Here is a 19735-nt window from a genome sequence, read left to right as displayed (position 1 = left end):
AGACAAAGGGTCTGACATTATAATAACATGACAGTTTTGCTGAAGATCGGTCAATATTTACCCAGATGTTTGTGTGAAATATTAAAAATTTAATTTTCTATGGCTTATGTATGTTCTACTGAAGGACATAGACCCGAGAAGTTGATAGTATATCCAAGAGGAGTGGTTGACATTTAAACCGATACCAATTTTATTGTTCTATGTCCCGCGTTAGAGAACATAAATTTTCAAGCTGCTGGCTAATACATTTTGCATGGGGTTCCGATTATGGACTAGGACGACTCCTGTAGTTGTCGATGATGATCAGATGATATTTCGGGGATGAAATAGGCAGTAAACTTTACATTTTCTGGTTGTATAGTCACTCTAGGCGTCACAATTACAAGCCGAACGTTAGAAAATGACCATGGCTCTGAACAACTAATTCGAATGGCTGTCATGGTAATGAACGGCCAAAATGAACCAAAAATTGTTTGTGTAATATAGCAAATTTTGAATCTTATGGAGTACATTGTTTACTCTGGGAAAAAATGATTCAGAAAAGATTGCGTGTAGAAGATGTTGACCTCCTATCTGGCAATAGAGTACAAATACCGTTAAAGTCAACCAGGTGGGGAATACAGATCCGCAGAAACTTAGAGCTCAGTGATAGTTGAGTCATTTGGTCACCCCGTTCGGCTGCTCACTGGCTTTTATTTTAAAGATTGGTACGTTTAATGAACAATTGGTACTTTTTATTAACAGAAAGTGAACTCTTTATGTCCTTTGTAGAAAAGAAGTATCCGATTTTATTGAAAATAACCCCTTTTAAGTGGAAAAGGGTATTGTTTTATCAATCGTTGCCTGATACAACGACCCCTTGAATGTTAAGGTGTGGTTGGAGTCTTTGATTATTTGGTTTTGCCATTTTCGTATTGGTGGCGGTATCTTCTGTCATTCCTATGTTATCCTCTTTTATTGATTTTGATGCCAAGATTCTTTATCAGAATATAAAGAGGCTTCGGGGGGGCTTTACTAATATTCAAAAAGTGTTTTGAAGGAATTTTTCCTCATCCGCTGATATTCAAAACGGGATCCTTTTTGTACTGTAGAAGTTTGTCTACCCATTGGGATTTACTTACTATTGGTTCTTTTTAAAACTAACTGTCAAACTAATAATTGGCCTGTATCGATCCCGGCTATTCTCGCTTGGTATGCGTTTAGAAAGACTAACCATCCTGGCCGGTTCTTCTGAGAAAAGACTTATCAGCTTCGGCGACCGCTAGTGGTTGGCAATGAAGGCTCATGATCATTGACAGCATGCTGGACTGTCTGAGTGTGAACAGATCTCAGGGATATAGCCTGTGACAATTGTTCTATGTCCAATGCAATGACTTCCTGGATGTCGTTGCTATATGGCATGATGCCCTTCGAGTTGTAATAAGAGGATAAATTCAGAACCACTACTATCAATAGTTACCTGAAACAACGCCCTCTGAATGTTGTAAAGCGGTTGGCGTCCTTGCTTATTTTAGTGTTGCTATTTTCCTCTTGATGGCGCTAACTTTTTTCTTTATCATCATTTTATTATTTTTCGTTAATTTTGATGTCAAAGTTATATATTGGAAAATGTTTGAGGCTGCTGATGCAGGCAATTTGCTTCGAATATTCCATTATACTTTTGTTAAAAATCTATAGAATAGGTTAATCTATTTTGACCTTATTCATTACCGACAAGTTTTTATTGAGAAGTACCCCTTTTTAATAAAGGTGATGTTTAGTGACACTTTGCTGGACTGTCGGAGTGCGAATCGTATGATGTCCTTCCGGATACGTCGTGGTGATGGATCTGCCTAAGAGTATCCTTGCCTCCTGATGCAACTGATTCATATTTGTCATTTGGACACATACGGTTGCAGAGGCAAGGATGATACGATAGCTAGATGACACTCTTTGTGGGACGCCCATTCTTATCATTCGTCTTGACGACTTTTGGTCCCTGTACGCTTCTGTACTTTTGTTGTCAGCCTTGTAAAGTGTCTGGACAGGAGGCTATCCAAAATTTTTTGGGGTTTGGGTCGTTAAAATGGTTTTACCTCTCATGGATATGTGAAGTTGCCGCTTGACCTCCTTATTCTAAGATGTCAAGATAGTATCGCTTGATTTAGATTAGGAAATCTGTATATATCTTACCCTGAAAAAATGTGGTAACGCATGATAAATATGTGTTCATTTTGTCTTCGACGACATCTGCTCCAGAGGTATAGATGGCACGGGGACGAGATGACACATCCTTGTGGGATACCCATTTTTATTTACTGGCTTGTGGAGTTTTGGCCTCTGCATTTTAGACGCTCGAGACGGGAGAAGTGATACGGGTTTGACAGTGGTATAATTTTGTCCATCTTGATACCGAAGGTATCACGGACCGGATACACATGATTTAGCATGAGCATCGAGATGTCGTCTAGCCCTAAGGTTTTGATAACTTGACCTTGTAGGTTATGCCCATTGGCGTGAATTCTTCGAAGCATCCTTTTGCAAAATTTTCGCTTTCCTGAAGTCTGCTTGTTTTATCCTCATTCCGTTCCATTGGATGTTCGACAATATTTTTGAAATTGTTGTTTCACATTAAATGTAAAATCTTCATTCTCATAAAATGTTCAACATTGGTATACTTTTCAGGGTAATTCCCATTTAAATACGCTCCTAGATTTCGATATTTTGGTGTACTCCTACTATTCCATATTTTAGGCGTATTTATCAACCGAATTGGCTCTTTTTTGGTATTTTGAGGTTTTTAGTGGGTGTCGAATCGCCATACCAAAATTAACAATATCGGTCCATCATCAGGTAAAGTCCTCTAATTTTCGTTATTAATTGAATATTAATCGCTATAATTGAATATTCCGGTACCTTCACAGAAAATTTTCAATATAAGTCCACGGTCATTGGCATTGGCCTCGTATAAAAATTCGACCGACTTTAGTTATTTTAAACGGTTTTTACAAAAGTATGCCTTCTCGGATTTGGTTCTTATGAAACTACTACTATTTCTAATTCTCCTCATTTTTAACAGTTCTGTTTCTTCAGTGAATGTGCTAATGAACCAAATTCATGGTAGATGGTGAATAAATGCTATGCATTTACCAAATGCACTTTTGCCGAGTACATAGAAAGAGATAGATAGACAGTCTGTCAGCCACACAGCCAACTATGGAAAATAAACTTCTACCTAACACTGTACCTATATATATAACGAAAAGGTATATAACACATGGTATATATGCGGCATGTGACGTCATAGATTATGGTATATAGGTGAGGGAGAAAAAATATCACTTGAAACACGAATCACAGAAAGAGAGAGGGAAATAGAAAGACAGAGAGTGGGAATTAATACGTCCTGGCCGCCTTCGAATGGAAGTGCATGACGTTTTAATACCGTTTGTTTGCGATGAAAAAAAAACTGACGTTGATGATTTGTTTTCATGGAACATAACGAAACGAATGAAATGAGAGACGAAGAGAGCAAGACTGAGAGAGAGGTGGATGAAATAAGAGCGGCCTTAAAGAGAATATAACATTTGACCCAATTTCAATGCAAATGCATGCATGCATCAACAATGCACACAGAGCCACAAAGGCAAAAAAGAAAACGTGTATGTAGTGAAAATTCGTCAGTATTTTATAAGGTTGGTTATATAGAGAAGAAATGTACATAAATCATAGATATGTACACAAAGTCACCTGTATATATACAGATAACAAATGATTTGTAAATTGCTGTTTATTGCCATTACACCAATTCTAAGGCCAGTCTAAACTGATTGCATTGGGTTATGAAATATTGCAATACTCATAAATCATATTTTGAAAATAAACACTTTTAAGAGGATTTAAAAAAAGGAATTTAATTTTCCATAATACAAAATATTTATGAAGCAAGTGGTTTCTTCCATTGAAAAATATATATGAGAAATATTTAAAAAACAGAAGTACCAATATAAGAGGATATTCTAAGCCATGATCACGATTTTTTTAATTGACAATAAGTTGTGATTCCTCGAATATGAATCTCCTTGCCTTGAGTCAACTACTGTCGAATACGGCCTCCCTCATTTGCCGCCTAACTACTGCCTGAAAATATTTATCTAACAAATGCTAGAAGGTTACACGGTAGTATATAGCGGCAAATATACCATACCGTGTTATGTATAAACGTGTAGTTGTATATAGCTATAAATATATATGTCATCTGTGTATATATAGAGGCATATATAACTAAAAATAGTTTAGCCTTGTCTTTTCTATTGCCTGAGGAGGGGGCAAGGTAAATGTGGTGGTGTTGGCTGTTGAAAATGACGATTGAATTTGACTGTTGCGCTTGTCTTTAGCAGTTTATTGATGAGAAGTCAGTAGGCCGCCACCCGCAATCGTCATGAAGGGGAGATGAATATAACGGCAATCATGGCACGGCGTCATAGACAAGTGCAATTACATTTGCAATGTTAATTTCTCACAAGAAAAAAATGAACTATGAAATCATTGAACCTTTTCAATTGAGTGAATCGATAGGACCTGAAAGGGAAGGGAGGGAGGTTAGAGAAATGATTTCTGTATATTGGGGGATAATAATAACTTGAGGCTGATTATTCGATGACATATTTTTGTCAATAAAAATGTTAAATATATTGTTTTCTCTGACTTTTATAGGCGTCAATTTTTTCAAAATATTTTTTCGATGACTGTTAAGGCGTGGCTTTTAAAAAAAAAATTTTCGATGATCGTTAAGGCTTGGCTTTTTGAAAAAAAATATTTTTCGATGAATGTTAAGGCGTGGATTTTTTAAAAATACATTTTTCAAAGATTGTTCTAGCCGTGTATTGTTTTACCCTTCACCGCACTGTGGTACAGGGTATTATGTCTTAGTGCATATGTTTGTAACAGGTAAAAGGAAACGGGATATACCCATCGTTCCTTTTGAGAATATGCATAGAATCACTTTCTGAGTCGATTTATGCATGTCCGTCCGTCTATAGATGTTAAATTGTAAACAAAGTTAGGGTCGCATATATGATCCTAATTGGATGAAATTTGGTACAGCTCACTTATTTGGCCCAAAGACGAACCCTACTGAAATTGACGAAAATCTGTTGAGATTTAAATATAGCTCCCGTATATAGTTTCGTCCGATTTTATGTAAATGGTGCACCAAAGTCCCTATATATCATTCCATTTGCATGAAATTTGGCACAGAGTTTTGAATTAGGTCCAGAAGGATGTGTGCTAAAGTTCGTGAAAATCGGTTCAGATTTAGATATAGCTCCCATATATAGAATTGTCCGATTTTATGTAAATGGTGCGCCAAAGCCCCTGTATATGTTTCTATTTGCACGAAATTTTGCATAGTATACTGAATAGTGTGTGTCAACTTTCGAGAAAATCGGTTCAGATTTTCATATATCTCCTATATATATTTTCGTCCGATTTAAGGTAAATAGCGCACCAAAGTATCTATATATCATTCAATTTGCACGAAAATTGGCACGGTGTGATCAATTGAGTCCAGAACGATGTGTGTTATGTTTCGGGAAAATCGGTTCAGATTTAGATATAGTTCCCATATATAGTTTAGTCCGATTTTATGTAAATGGTGCGCCAAAGCCCCTATATACCTTTAGATTTGCACGAAATTTTGCATAGTATACTGAATTGTGTCTAGAATGATGTGTGTCAAGTTTCGAGAAAATCGGTTCAGATTTAGATATATCTCCCATTTATATTCGTCCGATTTAATGTAAATGGGGCACCAAAGTTCCTATATATCCTTCAATTTGCACGAAAATATGCATAGTGTACTGAAGTAGGTCCAGAATGATATGTGTTAAGTTTGGAGAAAATCGGTTCAGATTTAGATAAAGCTCCCATATATAGTATTGTCCGATTTTATGTAAATGGTGCGCCAAAGTCCGTATATATCATTCGATTTGCATGCAATTTGGCACAGAGTTCTGAATTAGGTCCAGAATGATGTGTCTTATGTTTCGTAAAAATCGATTCAGATTTAGATAAAGCTCCCATATATAGCATTGTTCGATGTTATGTAAATGGTGCGCCAAAGCGCCTATATATCTTTCGATTTGCACGAAAATTTGCACGATGTGTTCAATTGAGTCCAGAATGATGTGTTTTAAGTTTCGAGAAAATCGGTTCAGATTTTGATATAGCTCCCATATATAGTTTTATCCGATTGTATGTAAATTATACGCCAAAGCCCCCATATAACTTTCTATTTGCACGAAATTTTGCATAGTATACTGAATTGTGTCTAGACTGATGTGTGTCAAGTTTCGAGAAAATCGGTTGAGATTTTAATGTAGCTCCTATATATATTTTCGTCCGATCTAAATTAAATGGGGCACCAAAGTCCCTATGTGTCATTCGATTTGTACGAAATTTGGCATAGGGTACCGATTTAGGTTCAGAATGATATGTGCTAAGTTTTCAGAAAATCGGTTCCGATATAGCTCCCATAGTTTTTATCCGATTTTATGTAAAAGGTGCACAAAGTCCCTATATATCGTTCGATATGCGTGAAATTTTGCATGGTTTACTCAATTGAGTCTAGAATGACGTGTGCCAAAAAATCGGGTCTGATTTACATGTAGCACCCATATATATTTTCGTCCGATTTATGGTGAATGGGGCTCCAAAGTCCCTAAATATCTTTCGTTTTGCACGGAATTTGGCATGGGGTACTTAATTTGGTCCAGAATGATGTGTGATATGTTTCGTGAAAATTGGTTCAGATTTAGATTTAGCCCCCAAAATCTATTTTCGTCCGATTTAATGTAAATTGCGCACTATAGATTCAAAGTTTACCCGACCGGCACACAATTTTGTACAGTGTACTGAAGATACTACAATTGAATGTTTTATACGTTGAAGTACTTCTAACAACCTCTTTACAAGTGTATTTACAGAAATTTTGTTTTTTTCTGGTTTTCTATTTACACTTGATGTTGTTGTTTTTCTGCATGTTCATGGGGATGTTCGTACCTTTGAAATGCAAATCTGTCCCTACCATAGCTCGTGTGTTAAGTTTCGAGAAAATCGGGTTAGATTTAGATTTAAGTTCGTTCAATTTCATGTCAATGTTCCTTCTAAAAGGCGACGTCTGTTAGGATACATATGTGGAATATATTCAAAGTGGTGAAAGGTATCATATAGTCGGCCCAGTCCGACTTTACTACTTTCATTACTGGTTTTAAAATATATTTGTCAAATATTGTTCTAGGCGTGTATTCTTTTAAAATATATTTTTCAAAGATTGTTCTAGACGTAGATTCTAGTCGTGGATTTAAAAATTTCGAAAGATTCTTCTAGGCGTGGATTTAAAAAATTACCAAAGATTCTTCTAGGCTTGGATTCTAGTCGTGGATTAAAAAATCCAAAGATTCTTCTAGGCGTGGATTTTTTTAAATAATATTTTTTCAAAGAGTTTTCTAAAAGTGGATTTTTTAAAAATATTTTTTTCAAAGATTTTCTAGTATTGGATTTTTCATTTTTATTTTATATGCTTTAAAATAACTACAAATTTTTTGTTCTTTAGTTTTCATGCCCATATCACTTAGTGCCCATTAAATATTCATACCAACAAAAATTGAAATACCTAATACTTCCAAAAGTACAAGGTGTTACCACCAGGAAATATATATTTTTATTACAACAACAAATTCCATTTCCACCGCAAATGAAAAAAAATATATTTAAACGATATCACACTTTATTATGTGGCGGCAAATTACAAATACATATGCCCAAATTGATTTAGATTACACTGTGTGAACTTTAACAAGCACTTTTGGAAATTTTTGTCAAGGAGCCAAGAAAAAGTGGCCCCCTAAAGTGGTCGAAATGTTCGTTGTGTTTGTGTGTGCGATGGTTTAAAAATTTGTGATTGCAATTGTTGATGATTTTGCTTACAAGTGGTTGAACAAACATGGGTTTTTTGCAAGCACTGGGTTTGGGTGGGGACTGGTTTTTTTGGCAACATGAAAAAGATCTAAACTGGCAGGACGACTGGCAGACTTGGCTCGTAACCTGAAGAAGGCTTTACAATTTAACAAGGATTTTTTTTCAAATTTTATGACAACAAATAAAAACAATTCTCCATAGGCTAAGTGTTTAAATTGCATTTATATATATACAAAAAAAAACTATTATGACAATAATTTATATATTTTTTTCCTTCTATGTTTTTTCTCCCTTTAGGTCTTTACCCAAATTAAGCAGTCAAGACGAAGAAGGGGGGGCTGGTCATGGCTATGGTGGCGGGCCACAACACTTTGAACCCATTCCTCATGATCATGATTTTTGTGAAAGAGTTGTTATAAATGTAAGTATAATTGTGTGTTGTTGTTATTTTTTGTTAGTTTTAAATGTTTAATTTTTTTATTATTGTAATTGTGGTTATGGATTTTCTGATGATTATAAGATGATATATAAAAGGAAATGTCCTGTAGTAGTCCAATCTTTAAAAAATTAATTAAATATACAATTGTAAACCCTCAACCTTGTGACTGATGGGGTAACTTTTATACGACAAAAATATGCCTCATCTATAGACCCCATGTAACTTTGTTCCAAATCAGTTTCCGACATATCTGTCTGGCGGTTGCGCGCGATAATTCTCGAAAAGAGTAACCAATTTCATACAAACTTTTAAATATAGATCAAGTTCAAAGATAGGATATATCGGTACAATCCTTCTAATTCTAAAATTTGTAAATCAAACATCAAACGAATGTAGTATTCGATTGGATACACATTTTGTACATCGTAATATGTTTATCAAACCTAGATCAAGTCTGAAGATGGCATCCACTCCACTCTTTCGAATGAGTAGTTCTTTGATACAAAAATACATTCTTTAGATCTTCAATATATAGAAAACCGTCTAGATGTGTTCTCAGCGCAGATGACCTGCTTGACGTTGTCTATAGACAGAAATCAGCTTTTCCTTAGTTCAGATGTCTTTTTTATAGAAAGTCTTCTTCGTTCTTTCTAGAAAAAGGAGAAGCACTCACAGAAAATCTGCAGGGCATCTATAGACCCGTACACAGAAAATCTGTAGACCCCATATAATGGTACCTCTATGTTTTGTTATTTTGAGGATTTCAGCTATTTTTATACCCTACACAAGTATGTTGTCAGGGTATTATATCTTTGTGCAGCTCCAAGAGTTTGTAACGCCGCGAAATATTGATCCTAGACCCACCTTTAAGTATACCGATCGTCATATCTCGACTAGCTGAGTCGATCTAGGCATGTGTGTCTGTCCGTCGGTCAATTATAATCTGTAAACACGATACAGGCCACAGTTATGGACCAACCTTCACGAAATTTTGCACGTAAGATGGGTTGTGACCAATGAAGATCTTTATTGTTTTTGGTAGGGGATGAAATGGACAAAAACTTTATTTTTGTCTGATTTTCTGGTCGCTCCAGAGGACTCAATTATGGCCCAAATATCGCGAATTTTTACATGGAGAAGGGGATTGGGCCAAAGAATAAGCATGCCTGTTTTGACAAAGATCGGTCAATATTTAGCGGGTCAAATGGACTCAGACTTTTTTTGTGTGAAAAATTACAACATTTGTATTCTATAGCGCATATAAATACTCATGAAGGACATAGATACGAGAAGTTGATTATATACACAAGAGGAGTGGTCGACCTTTAAATTGATACCAATTTTATTGCCGTATGTACTCGGGTGTGGAAGTTACATCTAAGTATTTACAGGTGCTTACGTATTCAGATATTATTTAGTAACCCATTACCACACTAGAGGACGGTAATATATTTTGAAATTTTTCATTAGGATCCAGGTATAGTCAAGGACAACGCTTATAATTTTCGGTGATGATCAGATAATAATTTTGCAAGAGGGTGTAAATATCGGGAAATATTTCCCAAGCTCAGAATATAGAAGAACAGAAAGTTCGATTTACGTGGAAGTTGTGTAGGGTATGATATGGTCGGCCCCGTCCGACTATATTGCTCCGCTCACTGGTTACAACTGAGTTGTTCCAAATTTTCTTCAGTCTAAAAATTTTAAATTTTGGTCCATTATTTAGTATTGTGTACATATAAAGGTGAAAATTTTCAGTTGTTGGTCCCAGACACTTTTCCAAGCGAAGTGCCTATATTTTAGTATTTCGTGAACAACTTCTTCTACCGACAAATAAGAATAATCAAATCTTTTAGATACAGATAAGTGTCCTTGGATCTTCCATAGGTTTTCTATAGACAGAAGATTTTCGTCAGGTATGTTATGGACTGCAAATTTTCCCTAGATCTTCTATTGACAGGTATAGTAAGGACATATAAGCATCTTAAATTATTCCAATCATGTGGAGAGCAAAAAGCTGCAGAATACATTTTTAGTCCTTATGTGTCATTGATAGAAAACATTTTCCGTGGCGAAAAAAAGAAACATCTCTAGTACATCTATTCACGTAGGATCCATGCACAGTAAACCTGTCGGGAGTCTTCTATAGACAAAATATCGTCCTCAAGTCTTCCAGAGACAGATAAACGTTCTCCACAAGACTTTCCTCAGATTATCTCGACCATTCACATATTTTCTGTATGCAGAAGACTTTTTCAAATATTTTATTAGCAGTTCTTTCCAGGAGCCTGGGAAATATTTCACGATATTTGCACTATCTTGACCGATTTAAATTAACAGCTCCTCTGATCCACTATAGGAAATTGTGATGTTCGGCTTTTAATTTTAATTAAAATTTAATTGTGGCATCTAGAGCGACTAGATATCCAGACAAATATAAAGTTTTCGATCCATTTCATCCCAGAAATTTGTTGGCGGCGTCCTTGTCCATAACCGGAACCTCATGCAACATTTTCTAGCCATCAGGTCGAAATTTATACCCAATATCGGGGTAATACTAAACAATAGCAAACTACGTAGACATTAAAGAAGAACTCCAATCCCTGACTAGATAGAACAATAAAATCAGTATGAAAGGTCATTCACTTTTCTTGGACATATTCTATCAACTTCTCGGTTCTATGTACTTTAGGAGTATATATATACGCACTAGAATAAGAATTTTGTCATTTTCCACACAAAAGTCCGGGTCCATTTGATACACTACATATTGACCAATTTTCATCAAAACAGTAATGATTATTCTATTGTCAAATCCTTTTCTCTGTTTAAAATTTCGTGATATTCCGGTCATAATTGTGGCCTCTAGAGTGACCAGAAAAACAGTCCATTTCATACAATAACAAACAGTAGGGATCTTCTTTGACCAGAACTGGTTCTGCATGCAAAATTTCGACTCGAAGATTGGATCGTAACTGGTCCATCATAGTTTCGTGTTTTGAAACTATGATGGACAGACCACAAATGTCTAGATCGACTCAGCTAATCGATATATGACTATCGGTATACAAATAGGTGGCTGGCGTTATAAACTCTTTGGGGATACACAAAGCCATAAAACCCAGACAACATAGTTTTGTAGGGTATACATATCGGTTCATTTACCAAACCCTTGAAACCAAGAAACAATGCCTCCTTGATTTTGCTCATTGGTCGAGATCCTTGTGTATTTCCCTCGGGGTGGCGCTATCTCCTGCCATAATTAATTTGTGTTGTTCTCACGTGTTGATACCGAACTTCTTTATAAGAATGTCAGTGGGTTCGGATGTATTCCATCTGATATGATGATGTGCGTGGAAAGAATTTTTTAATTGATCTTAGTGAAGACACCAACCAATTGTATATTCCCCTAATTGTTGTTATTTGAAGGATTTTGGACAAGTTTTTCAGCCGTGTTGGCCCTAATTAGCATTTGAATAATCATTGGGTGGCATAGCCCCTGTATTCAAAGTCGGATCGTTTTTAGGTATTTTGGATGAAAGAGTTCAGATCGGTTCACATTTTAGACAATTTGGAAACCTATCAACATTACAATACAGTATCCGGTCCTAAAAAACAATAATCTATTAGATTCCATTTGTAAGAACTGCACTCGTCGATACCTATTCTTAATAAGCGATATTTTAATTTGGTTTTTGCCTATTGAAGTTCTAGGAGCCTCAGATAACCTCGAGGGAAAACCTTCCTCGTGCCCTCTATTGATAGATATCCCGAAAAAAATGTTCGTAGGTTTATATAGAAACAATCTTTCTCAGGTCTTGACAGAAGAATCTGTAAACCTTGAACCTAGATCAATTCTAAAGATGCAACCCATCAGTCTACACCTTCTGGATTAAAAATTATTCTAAATGTCTTCATGTTGGAGGGAACATATTTTTCAAGTCTTCTATTGACAGATAAAATAAATTCCGTAGGTTTTATATAGAAATATTCTTTCCCAGGTCTTCCATTATCAGATGAATTTCCCCAGATATTCCCTGGATAAAATGCCTCCCTTAAGTGTTTTAACGAGATAAGTATTTACCTAGGCATTCTTTAGACAGACGGCATAACTCAGATCTTCCACTGACGCAACCCATCAGTTCACAACTTCTGGATTAACAATTATTCTAAATGTCTTCATGTTGGTGGGAACATCTTTTTCAAGTCTTCTATTGACAGATAAAATAAATTCCGTAGGTTTTATATAGAAATATTCTTTCCCAGGTCTTCCATTATCAGATGAATTTCCCCAGATATTCCCTGGATAAAATGCCTCCCTTAAGTGTTTTAATGAGATTAGTATTTACTTAGGCCTTTTTGAGGCAGACGGGCATAACTCAGATCTTCCACAGACGATACCCTCCTTTTAGTATCTCCTCCACAATTCGGTCAACATTTTCAAAAATTGGAAACTTCTTATAAGTCAAACTGAATCTAGATCAAGTCCAAAAATACAACCCATCGTTTCACACTTTCTTAATTTTACAGGATTCTAAATTTCTTCATGTTGGAGCTTATAAACACCTCGAAAGGCAAACGTCGATGTTATTTTTTTTTATATATTCATTATTTTAATCTTCCAACTTTTCTTTAATTTCAGGTAAGCGGGTTAAGGTTTGAAACACAATTACGAACGTTAAATCAGTTCCCCGATACGTTACTGGGGGATCCAGCTCGGAGATTACGGTACTTTGACCCGCTGAGAAACGAATATTTTTTTGACCGTAGTCGACCGAGCTTCGATGCTATTTTATACTATTATCAAAGTGGTAAGTTCGAACAGTTGCCAAGAACTTTTCTATATATATATATATATATATATCGCTTACAAGAACAATAACAAAACAACACTTTACAGCCAGGACAGGCTGGACACACTTAACATTTTTATATAAAAAAACTATTTCTGTATATAATAAATTTTCTATATATAATGATATTGAAACTAACTAATCTTGTAATATTTTTTCTCCTCTTCTTTTATATTATAAATAATAACCAAACCCAAAAAAAACAACAACAATATCTACTACTACATCTACAACGATAACAACAACAAATAATATATTTATATTAAAATATGTATTTATTATTTAAACATTTTTTTTATTTATATATTTTAATTTGAATTTGTTTTTTTTTATTTTCAATTTCTTTTGTTGTTTTTGTTTCTTATTTACGTGTTACAATATCCCTGTTACTACCCCGCCCTCTCCCACCCTCCGAAAAAACGTAATTTATGTTATCCTGTTGTGCATCATCCTCCTTTGATTTCCTGCCTGCCTGTCTGACTGCTGCCTGCAAAAAAAAAAAAAAAATATTACCAAAACTCTGTATATGAATATGAACAATGAAATTTCTAGGTGGCCGACTACGGAGACCGGTCAATGTCCCTTTAGACGTATTTAGTGAAGAAATAAAATTTTATGAATTAGGTGATCAAGCAATTAATAAATTCAGGTAAGATTTAATTTACCACCTAACTGCGTTAAATGTACGTTAATCGTTGAGTTTTATACATAAATACAGACTTTGCCAAAAAATTGATTTTTCGAAATTTTATAAAAAATTAAAAATTATTATTCTTTGTGCCACAACAAAATGTGCCTCTTTTATTTTTTTTCTTTCAATTTCCAAAATTATAACCTTTATTGGCCGTAAAGAAATAAACAAACAATATTTTCTAATTTTATTTTGTTTTTTGTATTGGAATGATTAATTAATTGATTGTTATATTTGATATTGAAAAAAATATATATTTTATTTGTTATACCAAAAAACCGTATTTGTATGAAATATCCACACAATTGCAATATTACTTTAATTTTTTTGTTTAAAATTATTTCCTTTTTTGTGGTTATTTAGATAAGAATAAAATTTATTGCAAATTTGCTTTCCATGTTAGTAATTTGACTTTGAAAATAATTTATCATTTTGGAAAACTGTCGTAGTTTGTTTTATGTTTTTTTTTTGTGCAATTTGTTGTTTATTCTTTCGAAAACAAAAAAAAAAAAAAAAACATTATAAAACAAATATTCTATACTAATATACGAGAACAGTGCGTTAAGTGTGTGTTAATAGGGAGCTGATGGCATATATCAGAAATGTCTATATTTTTAAACGAGTAAAATGATTGACTGACTTAATGATTCATCAACGACCAGATGGTACGGCTGAAGCTAGAATCTTGAAATTTGGGATGAGGGTCACTCTTAGTTATGAGTCATTTATTTTGAAAGTGGTTTAAGTCCATGGTAAGTCCATGATACAAAGCCACAAACAAATTTTATACCACTTAACAATATTTTTGAAACAAATCATATTCAAAATTTTAAATATCTGTATTAAGAACCAGTAAGGATAGCATTAAAGTCGGACTGGGCCGACTATATGATACCCTTCACCACTTTGGGTATATCCAACATATGGAATCCTAACAGACGTCGCATTTTTGTCATTCTGAAACCTATACTAAATGTTGGTCAGATATAGAGTTGCTTCTTACAATGGGACAAAATTGTGTAAATAAATTTAAAGCAAAATATCGAAATCTAAACCGATTTCATCGAAACTTGTCACATGTTAGGTTACACTTATTTCAGTATGTATTTTTGCATTCGCCACATTTTGAGTTATTCATTAACTTATAAAGCCAAATTTCGTGCAAATCGAAGGATATACAGATATTGGTTCACTATTTACCTAAAATCGGACGAAAATATGTATGGGAGTTATATCTAAATCTGAACCGATTTTCACGAAATTTTACACACATTGTTCTAGGGTTAATTCAGATTGCTAAGCCAAATTTCGTGCAAATCGAAGGATATATAGGGCCTTTGGTGCACTATTTACCTAAAATTTAGCTATATCTAAATCTAAACCGATTTTCACGAAATTTTACACACATCGTTCTAGACTTAATTCAGTACGCTATGCTAAATTTCGTGCAAATTGAAGGATATATAAGGACTTGGGTGCACTATTTACTTAAAATCGGACGAAAATATATGTGGGAGCTATACCTAAATCTGAACCGATTTTTCCCAATTTCAATAGGGTTCGTCCTTGGACCAAATAAGTGAACTGTACCAAATTTCATCCAATTAGGATCATATATGCGACCCTAACTTTGTTTACAATTTAACATCTATAGACGGACGGACATGCATAAATCGGCTTAAAAAGTGATTCTATGCATATTCTCAAAAGGAACCCTGTGTCTATCTCGTTTCCTTTTGCCTGTTACAAACATATGCACAAAGACATAATACCCTGTACCACAGTGTGGTGAAATTTGGATTGAGGGTCATTGATGGATAGATGTACCAAAGTTTTTTTTGGAAATTCGAACTATAAGTATCCGAAAAGTTCTAAAATGTACTAATTTTTTTATAGAGGATAGAACTAATAAAATTCAAATTTGGAATGCGAAACAAGTTTGACAAGTAGGATTTATATAAGGAAATAGTTTAGGAAGTGCGTACACCTGTATGCGAAACATACTAAACAATACTGAATTTTATACAATTTTAAGTTGGAAGAATGGAATGAATATTCAATACAGTATGGATTTGAGTGAACTGATAGAACTGGAACATTGAAATTTGGAAATAAGATTACTACGGCATTATAGAATTGTGGTATGTAGGTAGTTTAGGAAATGGTACAAAATTTGGTACAATTTCAATTTTGTGTGAACCGATAGAGCTGGAATCCTGAAACCGGACCGCTTTTGGTGTGTAAGATTGGGGTATGTAGGAAGTTTTTGAAATTCGTACTAATGTGTACTAAATGGTGCTAAATTTGCATTTTGGTGAACCGTTAAGGCTGGAATCTGAAATTAAGAAATAAGATTCCTATTGGTTGGATAAGGTAGTTTGGGGAATTCGTACTAATGTGCACTGAATGTTACTTAACTTGGTACAATTTGAATTTTATGTGTACCTATAGAGCTGAAATCCTGAAATTTGGAGGTAGGAGGTAGTTTTGCAAGTCCTTTACTAAATCATACTAAATTTGATACAATTTGGATTTGATATGGAGTCTTAAAATAATAATTTTATTGGATTGTATGATATAGGCGGTAATGGGAATTTGTATAGGTACAAATAGGTACTAAATTTGATGCAATTTAGATGTCGGTGATCCGATAGAGTTAAAATTTGTAATTAATATGGAAAGTAGGATTGGAAATTTAAGTAATTCGTTCTTTTGGTACAATTTGCATTGTTGAGGTTGATACTTATGGACATTTATATTAATTTGTGCTAAAAATGGTACTAAATTTGACAAATATTGAATTGGAGGAACCTATATAGCTCGAGTCATGAAATTTGATACAAAATAGTACTCAAGTTGGAATTATACCCTACACAACTATGTTGTCAGCGTATTATAGCTTTGTGCAGCCCCAAGAGTTTGTAACGTCGCGAAATATTGATCCTAGACCCACCTTTATGTATACCGATCGTCATATCTCGACTAGCTGAGTCGATCTAGACATGTGTGTTCGTCCGTCCGTCCGTCTGTCCATTATAATTTGTAAACACGATACAGGCCACAGTTATGGACCAATCTTCACGAAATTTTGCATGTAGAATGGGTTCTGGCCTATTGTTTTTGGAAAAGATCGGTTAATATTTAGGGTATGAAATGGACCAAAAACTTTATTTTTGTTGGTTTTTTCTGGTCGCTCCAGAGGCCGCAATTATGGCCCAAACACCGAGAAGGGGATCGGGCTAAAGAGTAAGCATGCCTGTTTTGATAAAGATCGGTCATTATTTAGCGGGTCAATTGGACCCTGACATTTGTGTGAAAAATAACACAATTTGTATTCTATGCCGTATATATTTACTCCTGAAGGACATACAGCCGAGAAGTTTATAGTATATCCAAGAGGAGTGGTTAACCTTTAAATTGATACCAATTATATGGTCGCATGTACTCAGATGTGGGAGTTACACTTAAATATTAAAAAGTGCTTACGTACTGATATATTATTTAGTAACCTATTACCACACTAGAGGGCGGAAATATAGCGCTGATCGCTTTGAAATTTTCCATGAGATTCCAGTTGTGGTCAAGGACAACGCCTATAATTTTCGGTGATGATCAGATAGTAATTTTTTTATGTTTTTTTTTCGAGTCGACCTATAGGCTATAAGTCCAACTCACGGTGCTGTTGACCTCTAATCGGAAAAGAGAGTGCAAATATCACGAAATATTGTCCAGGCTAGAAATAAACATCCGCAGAAAGTTAGAGTTCCGTGGTAGTTGTGTATAGTGTCGTATGGTCGGCCCCGTCCGGCTATACTGCTCAGCTCACTGGTTATGTTCAATATTGGTGTCAAGGTTGATTAGATTTCTGACATATGCAGTCTTCTGTGAAAGCAAGACATGTTTAGGTTGGGACTTTATTTAACATGCTTCGGAATATCCGATTTGGGACAAATATGCATCGTTTTGTTGCCATTTTAAGCTAACTTCATAATGAATCTCTCACAGAAGTCCTTCACTATATTTGCAAAAAAAACTGTGGTAGTCGATTTTCACAATCTTTTCTAGATATCAATTTTTTATCATTAATAAAATTTTACAATGCAATAAAAAAATGATAATCGCTTGGTGCCAAGTCCGGATTGTATCGCGGATGCATTAAAACTTCCCAAAGAAGCTCCCGAAGTTCCTGGCGAGTCACTGTAGATGTGTGTGGCCTAGTGTTGTCCTGGTGGAAGACAACACCTCTCCTGTTGGCCATTTCTGGCCGTTTCTGGCCAATTTCTATCTTCATACTGTCCAGTTGTTGACAGTAGAGATCGGAATGTAGCTATATGTAAGCAACTCATAATAAGTAATCCCCTTCCAGACCCACCAATGCATAGCAGAACCTTTCTGGCCGTTTTCGCACAGGGATATCGTATGTGATCCATTTCTCAACTCTAGTCACCATCCGTTTAAAAAATGGGTTTATCTCATTCCGTTTGGCCAAGGCTTTTCTGTTAATTGGTGTGACACCCAAACATCGAGCTTCTTTTTGAATCCATCTTTGTGTAAATGATTTAAAACAGTTTTATGGTCGATTTTTAGCTCCAGGGCGATGTTACGACTGCTAACATGCCGGTCAACTTTAATAATTTCTCCGATTTTATCAAAATTTTCGACGACCGGGCTAATAGATTTCTAAATCACCCACAATGAGTTTATTATAAGGACTAGCAATAATTTTCTATTCTATTTGCTATTTGGTTGAAAATCGTCTCCAAACTTCCCTAAAAACGAATAATGGGGTGTCCCGAAATTTGGTTCAATACTGATCGAGTTATCATAAGGATTTTTTCCAACAAAATTTAAAATTAAATAAAATTGCAGCTAACTTGGTTGAAAAATGTGTTCAAAATTCGTGATAATGGGTGTACTTTTATATGAGGGCTACGCCGAAACACTAGTCAATATTGAAAATTGTCTCTATGAATATTTTCTTCCCAATGAGAATTCAAAATATACCGCTCAATTTAGAGTCGTGGTAACCGGGTGACAGTCCTTATTTTTATTATGATTATAAATTTACTTATCTGCAAGAGAATTAAAAATTTTAAGAAGGTCGCCGATTTCGCCGGATTTTACGCTGAAGGAAATCTGGTCAATGAAAAAGTTAGGAGATTTGGATGAAGATTTTTTAACGTGTAGCGGGTTAAATTGACTTTTGTCTAAAAAATACACCAAATCCGAGATATGAGATAACGTCGAGATAAGTTGCAAGTTGTATGTACTCGAATATGGGATTATATTGTTTAGTATCGATAGAGACGGAAATGTCGGACAATTGCATATGTTCGGGAAGTGCTGAAAGTTTAACGGCAGATAAAGTACAGTGTACTACCTTTGCCTATAACTATACTATAGTTGTAAACTTTGCCCTTAACTTCAAAATTATCCTTAGATTCGGTAACACTTTTTCTGGCAAAAATTCTTCCGAGCTACAATATTTTGAAAATTTGAGTACAAGAAACAATCTCAGGGGCCAGATCTTTGGGTTCGCTGGTTATTCGAAACTCATGTTTTCGTAGTGGATTCTTACGTTTTAAATCGGTCTATCGATTTTTTATAAAGTGAAAACTTTTTTGAATATAGTATAGTATAACATACATGCCTCACCGCCCTTACCTGTTTCTTGACAATTTTCTAGTTTCTGCCTCAAACTGATAAATACAGAATTCTTCTCCCTCAGCATCTAAGTGGGGATTTGCCTATTTGTTGTTCCCCTCTAATAATATTTTATCTATTTAGAAAATA

At 34.9% G+C, this 19735-nt stretch overlaps 1 protein-coding gene across 1 annotated transcript in view; it reads left to right on the top strand.

Moving 5' to 3' along the window:
- LOC133329973 (potassium voltage-gated channel protein Shaker-like) overlaps window positions 1-19735 on the top strand; it is a gene marked incomplete at both ends in the record, with an annotated part of 81938 nt that overhangs the window by 45395 nt on the left and 16808 nt on the right. The window contains 3 exons of the mRNA XM_061538468.1: window positions 8257-8380; window positions 13041-13209; window positions 13804-13900. Coding sequence (XP_061394452.1) covers window positions 8257-8380; window positions 13041-13209; window positions 13804-13900 — 390 coding nt within the window. The remainder of the gene's footprint in view (window positions 1-8256; window positions 8381-13040; window positions 13210-13803; window positions 13901-19735) is intronic.

Source organism: Musca vetustissima, unplaced genomic scaffold (assembly GCF_032173495.1).
Source record: "Musca vetustissima isolate MV318-11 ecotype Yass unplaced genomic scaffold, APGP_CSIRO_Mvet_v1 utg84657, whole genome shotgun sequence".
Taxonomy (NCBI): domain Eukaryota; kingdom Metazoa; phylum Arthropoda; class Insecta; order Diptera; family Muscidae; genus Musca; species Musca vetustissima.
Note: the sequence above shows the minus strand (reverse complement) of the source record. Positions and strands in the feature narration are given on the sequence as shown.